The following is a 7569-nucleotide window of genomic DNA, read 5'->3' on the forward strand; positions in this document are numbered from 1 at the left end:
GACTTAACGAGCGCGGGCTTAGGACACATTGTAAACGGATACATAATAATTCAACATTAATTTTCCCTCCATCTTTTTTTCCAGAATCCCCCTCACCTCGAGGTACAACACCAGCAATGGCAACGGTGCCACTAGCGGCGGCAGCAGTACCAGCATATTCGGCGGCATCAGCGGCATAATCAGTGGCGCCATGGGAAGCAGCAGCAACAGTATCAACGGAATAGCTACGCAATCGCATCCCGCCGGCCCTGTGGACAGTTCGACGCCCACGACTTCGCTCCTGTCGGACCCAGCTGGTGCACCGCCGCCAACTTATCGCACCATTGACCGCAGGAATTCATCAACGTCGATAGAAGCCGGGACAACAACGGCAACGGGTGACTATCAGGTGCAGGTTCAGAAACCACCCCCAGAACCGACTTCGACAACGACGCCAACTGGTGACAGCATCGGCACAACCACCGTGGCCACTGTCGAGGGTGGTGTCAGTCTAATAAATGATGATAATACCTTGCCAACGAGGAAAACCGGAACGGGAACCGGAAGTGCGCCTTCGATTATTAAAATAGACGACGGTAAATCAACAGCTGCTACCGCAGTTGGATCAAGTCCGATGACGTCCGACCAAGCACCACCGCATAAACAACAACGAAATTCAATTACCAGCGAAATAATTGAAAACGATAGTAAGAGAACCCGCGAAAACGTTGCAAACAAGGACCTGGTTACGATTGTTACCATTTCCGGGACGCTAGAGCAAAAGCAGCCGAATTTGAATAAATCCCAACCACCACCGGATGCACCGGACAGTAAAAAAGGAGCAAAAAGCAAAAGCAGCAAACACGATGCTGCTGGTGCTGCATCTCCGGGGAAGTTATAGTTGCGGGGTCACTGCGGCGAGATACAATTTTGACCGTACCGCTGGATTACCTAGCCGGGCCTGAGGCTTGCTTTGGCCGCCGCCGAAAGAACGTACACCAGAACGTATCGATATATGGAGCGACATTTTAGTTACAAAAAAGAAAAAAAAACCTACGCCATGGAAGTCTAGTTTTGCTACGAATATTACATATATTTTTTTTCTGTTTTCGAAAACCGCTTTTGGGTCGGGAGATGGATGTGATTGTGTGGTTTCGGGACCGGGTTATTTTGAATGACGATTAGGATATAGGGCTTTTGAAATGGATTTATGTCACGAAGATGAAACTAATCTAATCTAAACTAGATATGAATCTTTTATGTGGGTCACTATTTTCTAAAGGATTCTGCTCACCCATGAATGCTCCTAAAATGGTCAAACACAGTGAAATAAATTTTGAAACGTCGATGTGAAGTATACTTAACATCGAATACTTTAGGTCAACACTTCGGATCCGATGAGCCATCGGAGAACGTTTATGAGGAATACCGGAAAGCACCAATGATACAAAACATTTTTTTTTATTTCACTTGTTTAAAAAAGTTGCAAACAAAACAAAAAAAACAAAAGTTTCCAGAATGACGAGTATAGTAATACGGGGTAACATTGACCTCTCCTAGTAAAGGTATGAACCAAATATATAAAAATAAAATATTTTCAATGTATGAATGTTGCTTCTCTTACTTATATTCATGAATTAACAAAAAATAAGCTTTCTGTAATCATTGTGTTTTGTTAATGCGTAAATTTATCAACTTTTCGAAACAGTGATTTCCATGATTTTGGATTACATGGCCAAAAAATCATGCTTCACTTTGTGTTCAGCAAATACAAAATGTGGGCAAGTTAAATATGGTTTTCTCTAACATTGCTTAAAATCATTCCTTTGCCAAAATGAGTATTAGCAATATTGACGAATTACTATAAAGAATTAAGAATTTCTTTAGGAAACTGCCTACCTTCAGGCGTATTTCTTGGTTCAAAGTGATTTCAATTTCAAAATAACTCAGAAAGTAAATGACTTGTGAGGGTCTTGCCTTAATTTTTGGCTACTGAGACCATGAATTTAGCAAGTAACGACTATTTAAATTTTTTTTTTTTTTTTTTTTTTTTTTTTTTTTTTTTTTTTTTTTTTTTTTTTTTTTTTTTTTTTTTTTTTTTTTTTTTTAAAAGACAATTTACACCGTCTTCAGCCAAAGGCTGCACAGACTGAACGATCACTAACATTAGGCAACGGACAACACATAACACCCAGAAGTCCAATGATGAATTTTTCGTTTGACGAAAAGTTTCCACCGACTGGAGTGGGAATCGAACCCACACCCCGTGACACAATATGCCTAAACGACTGACGCCGCTAACCACACGGCCACGAAGCCCACAATATTACTGATTACTGTTTAAATTGAAGATCAATGTCACCCCATATCAGCTTAATAAAAAATCAGGTAAACATGATACAAGGCTCAATGTGTGGTCACAAGCGATTAGTGTCAGTGCTTGTTTTAAAAATATAAAACTTGCAGCGTTAGTATTTTCAAATGGCATTTTGAATAAATATCCAAAAAACTCATCAATGGTATACCAGATTACGGTTTCTATATTTCTTCTCACCTTAATATGAATCCATTACTGCTGAATGGCTGGACTGAACAGTGAGATGTCGGGGCATACTGTAGGAGCAAAGAGTAGTGTAAGAAGGCGAGCAACCTGATACTCTTATATCCATGTATATTCATCTGAGAGGCATAGTCAAATGTATAGATCTGAAGGTAGAGAGTTCGATCCTGGTTGCCGGCTTCTTGATGATGCCATCTATCAGATCATATTTTGATATTGATTTGTTGGTCAATCAATGAACTTGCCAGATATTGTTTTGATCATATAATATCTTAACAATATATTGATCAATACTTCTCCATATTAGTTTTTGATATTATTTTTGATCTTTTATCTCTTATCTCCAACAAACCAATAGCTGACTATGATCGTCAGTAATTACTTTAGAAAAACATATTATGATCTTGGTCAGCTTTTTCCACCTGCTCGGGATATAACGCAAAATGATAAATCATAAACGAAGATCTAATGACTTCGATATAAAATCATCCAGAAATAATGGTCTATACCCGTAACCAGAAATAAATTGATGTATTTCAAAAAGTAAGCAGTATACCTACGAGACAAATTTGCTAAAATTTGCAATAGGATCCGAACTATTCTTAAAAAAACTTTATGTATTCCAAGTGGATAATAAAATTCTCCAGGAGCTCTCAAAAGCTCACAGGGTCGTCTCATGCGATTTTCAAGAGTCCCACAAAGATCTCTAATGGGTTTCCCGTGTTTTCAAAAAGACGTTGAGAGGTATCCAAAGGATTTGTGTATATCAAGAGCTTTTCAAGGGTTCTGGTAGATGAATAGTAACATTTCAGGGGTTTCTAAGAGCAGTTTCAAAAGGTTCTCAAGAAGTTACTAAAATGTTCACAGATGTTCTCGGGGGTTGGTGAGGACCTGGGAGGCAGAAATCGACACAACATTTATGTACGTCAATATGTGCCCAGATTCTGCTGTCACGAACAATCACTGTGAACCGCACGCTATGTCTGAACCAGACGATTATAAAAATCGAATGTACATAGGATTTTTTCTTGCTAGAGTTTAGTGTTTGGGTTATATTTTCAAAATCGGAAAGTTTTAAAATATTCCATCGGTGAAATTTTGATTTTTTCCACTTTTTAGCCATTTTTCATACTAAATCCTTTGAAAATCCCGTTTTCGACGCATTTTCGCACATACAAAATGTATGGAAAAAATTTCACCGATAGAATATTTTAAAACCTTCCGATTATGAAAATATAGACCAAATACTTATCTTTTTATAATCGTCTGGTTCAGACATAGCGTGAGCCGGGATCTCAAACAATGGACAAACATGATAAAAACGCGTAATTGATTAAAACATATTTTTGTATTTCATCAAAGGTGACAATAATCGAACGAGAATCATGGCCCTTTTCCATGTTTGTCCGGAAAGATCGAAGGTACACAACAAAAGAAAACTAGCGTCTACCTTGATTGTCTTTGGCTAGCTAGATTTATCTTGCAGTTTGAAAACACTTTGTTTCATATTTCGTTTGTAGTATCTGTGCCTCCCTCTCAGGTAGGAACTTTTCAATAGATTTTTGGGGCTCCTAGTGATGGTTTTCAAAGGTACTCAGGAATTCTTAGTGATTTACATGGTATTTGAACACAAGTTTCCAGTGATTTCCTAGGAACTGAGGAAGAGTTTTCAGGAGCTTTCAAGGTTTATTAACAGTGTTTTTAAGTTAACAAGGGATTTCCGAAGGATTCTACCCCATTACCCCGAATGATATTTCCCCGAATGCCATCACCCCGAATTCCATTACCCCGAATGTACCATTACCCCGAATTCCATCACCCCGAATACTATTTCCCCGAATTTACAATTGTCTTGACATGATGATATTGATGACATTTCCCCATCATATCGGAATTCGGGGTAATGTCATTCGGGGTGATCGGTCGTTCGGGGTTTTGGAATTCGGGGTAATGGCGTTCGGGTTAATGGCATTCGGGGTAATGGGATTCGGTGTAATGGGGTAGAATCTTCCGAAGTGGATCCAGTGTTTTCAGTTAGTTAGTTTTCAGAAGTTATAAAAAAAATTCTCAAAAGAGTTCAGGATGTTCCAGTCTTTTCCTTTAGCATCCAGAAGAGTTAACCGAAGCTCTAACATCAAAGTTGGATTTCATTCCCTTGTATTCTCGTACATCTGAATACTCCTTAAAATCCCATGGGAATTCCATGGACATAATTGACAAACGCTAGGTACCTCTATGAACCATTTGGGAACCATCCACAATAATTTGGGAACTCCTGAACATCTAAAAACACTCCATGAAAACCACAGGCAAGTCTTTTTTTAATCTCTGAGTAAAAAATGCTGATAAACGACCTTTAAGACAATATAGACCAATCCAATTGCCTGCGTAGTAGTGCAAAGTCGACATATTTTTGTTTGTTTGCTGTGAAAGCTGTCACATTGTCAACATTGCTTTTGTTTGATGCGAGAAAGTGAACATGAACAGAAAGGCTGCCGTGTATTAAATTCCTTGTTGGACTGACGTTGACCACAAGCTCAAATGACGTCAAACAAACATCCATACGGCTTCATTCTGAGGAAACCGATGTGTGCAAGATTGATCGTGCGTTGGTATTCGTGGCACTTTGCTTGTAGATCTCTTTAATGTTGAACGTGTAGGGTAGAAGCACCGGTTTTGGCCAGAGCGCTAATTGTAGCCATAGTGGATTAAACACTGTTTTACAAAGCAAATTAGCGTGAATCCAAAGATGGCCGCCGCAATGGCCGACTTGTGTCCCTACTCACATTTTCAAAGGCACTAATCTGGAGAATCAGTTGGCAAATGTTTCTGTGCTTTTTATATAATGCTTCATGCTAGTGTACAGAGCCAAAATTACAAGTGCACTGTTGTTGGATGCTCTCTTCGCGAAATTTGTGCCTTTGAAGTTTTAGTGCAATCTAAGAACTTAATTCTAAACTGTTTCACCCTTAATAAGTGGCTGAAACTGGTTCTGTTGGCTAATGTAACCATCGCGTGTTTCAATACGTGAACAAGTTTCTGATCAGCTTACATATTTTTCATGCATAATATGAATTGAAGGAATTTGTTTGACGGTTTGGTAGTACATATTGAACTTGACGTATATTTAAAAAATAGTTTTCCTTGGGTTGACCAAAACCAGTGCTTCTACCCTATGGATTTGTTTCAGATTCGATTTCAGCAATGATTCGAACCACTTTAGATCCCAGAAGAAATCTGAATAATCTATTAATGGCATATTATCTGTCGATTTCACTCTGATCAGTCAGATTAACCCTAAATTTCTCTAGAAATTATCAAAGATCTACTTCTTCTTCTTGCCATTATGCCCTCATTTGGGCTGAGCCTACCAGAAATCAAACCCAGCATAGCTTTGCTTAGTACCCGCGGGCGATACCGTTAGGCTAGGGAAGACCCCTATGTTTTAGATATTTGTTTCAAGTTTTTCTCTAGCAACAATGAATTTTTTACAGTATTTTAATCCTTGTTTATATATTTTGCTAGCATATATGACTCCTTTGTCAAATGTCCTGTTTTTTTTTCAAACATTTTATTAAGTATTCGGCTAAGAATTATATTAATGTCACCTCCGAGAATTTTACTAGTATTTTCTTACGATTCCTCCAAAAGTACTACTCAGGATTGTTTTAGAAATACCATTTTCAATAGTTGTTTCAAGTTTTTTTCTTTTCTATAATTTGCTTATGGGTTTCAAGTGATATCCTCTAGCTAGTTCCCTCGTCCTTAATACTTGGCAATTCTTGTGAGATTCTGCTATAACTAATTTTATGAATTACACCAAGAACACCTCCATGGATGCCTTTCCCCAGGAGTCCGATGCATCTGAAGATTAAGCCAAAAGTACTTCCATTGGTATCAATGATACCTCTGACAACACTTCTAAGAATTTCCGTAGGTTTTCATCAAGAAATTCTTCCAAGCATATCTTCTTGGCTTATTTCTAAACCAACATTTACAACTTATATCTGTCCTGCCTATTCTGCGAAAAAAGTCTCAGTTAATAACGGTAGAAGTGCGCTTTAAACACTAAGCTGAGAAGCAGGCTCTGTCTCAGTGGGAACATAATTCCAAGAAGAAGAAAAAGAAACAGAAGAACATACAATCTACAAATCGACCTGAGAAATTGAGGAAAGTGGTGGGCATTGTGTCTCAGTCATAATTGAGAAATAATCATGAGTTATTAGTTTTGCCACCGATCCGCCGAAAATCCAAATCTGTTCTCATTCCGCCATCCGGCGAGATACGAAATCATCCGAAACCACACAACCACCTCGAAGCCACTCCCCCCAAGAGCATAAACCACGAAGCTGAAGCGATGAAAATTAGTTTTTAGTTGTTCGCATTTTAGTACGTAAGTGTAGGGGTAACCAAGGTAGAATAACGAAAACATAAAAAAAACGAAACGAAACGTGGATTTCTGTAGAACTGTATAGATCGTAGCTAGTAAGAGGAAAGTGAAGCGACAAAACAAATAGAAGAGTGCAAGTGTGAATGGGAATTGTGGAAGGTGTTTGCTGGTCGGAAAAGTACTTTCGGAAATGTGTTTTCAACTGTTTTTATCCAATGTGAGTGAACGAGAGATTTGCTGTGAGTGCGATGCGAGACTGTGGAATGGAACCATGCTAGCTGCGTCCCAGTCCATGTGAATGAAAATAAATTAATTTTTAATTTAATATGTGCCTAAAATATGAAAATAATGTAAACACTATAACGCATCGCGGGAAATCGCATCGAGAAAGGTGGTAGACCAGTTTAATGAAAAATTATACGAACAAACAACATATTTGGTAGGCGAGTGTGAACAGCAGAGCATTACAATAGGAATTCGAAGCCGAATGAATTGCTGCAGGCAAAAATTTTGGCATGATACGATTTTAATAACTTTCTCGGTCTTTCCGTTTGCTCGCAGTTTTCAGTTTCATCCTTTCAGAACCACCAGCAATACACACCTCCAGTAGAGTCCGATTTGTTTTAATTGTATTAATTTT

The 7569-nt window shown here is 38.4% G+C and overlaps 1 protein-coding gene across 1 annotated transcript in view; it reads left to right on the plus strand.

Moving 5' to 3' along the window:
• LOC110676024 overlaps positions 1-1805 on the plus strand; it is a 540392-nt gene extending 538587 nt beyond the window's left edge. The window contains exon 7 of the mRNA XM_021842375.1: positions 85-1805. Coding sequence (XP_021698067.1) covers positions 85-880 — 796 coding nt within the window. The 3' untranslated portion in view covers positions 881-1805. The remainder of the gene's footprint in view (positions 1-84) is intronic.
• The last annotated feature ends 5764 nt before the right edge of the window (positions 1806-7569 follow it).

Source organism: Aedes aegypti, chromosome 2 (assembly GCF_002204515.2).
Source record: "Aedes aegypti strain LVP_AGWG chromosome 2, AaegL5.0 Primary Assembly, whole genome shotgun sequence".
NCBI classification, from domain to species: Eukaryota; Metazoa; Arthropoda; class Insecta; order Diptera; family Culicidae; genus Aedes; species Aedes aegypti.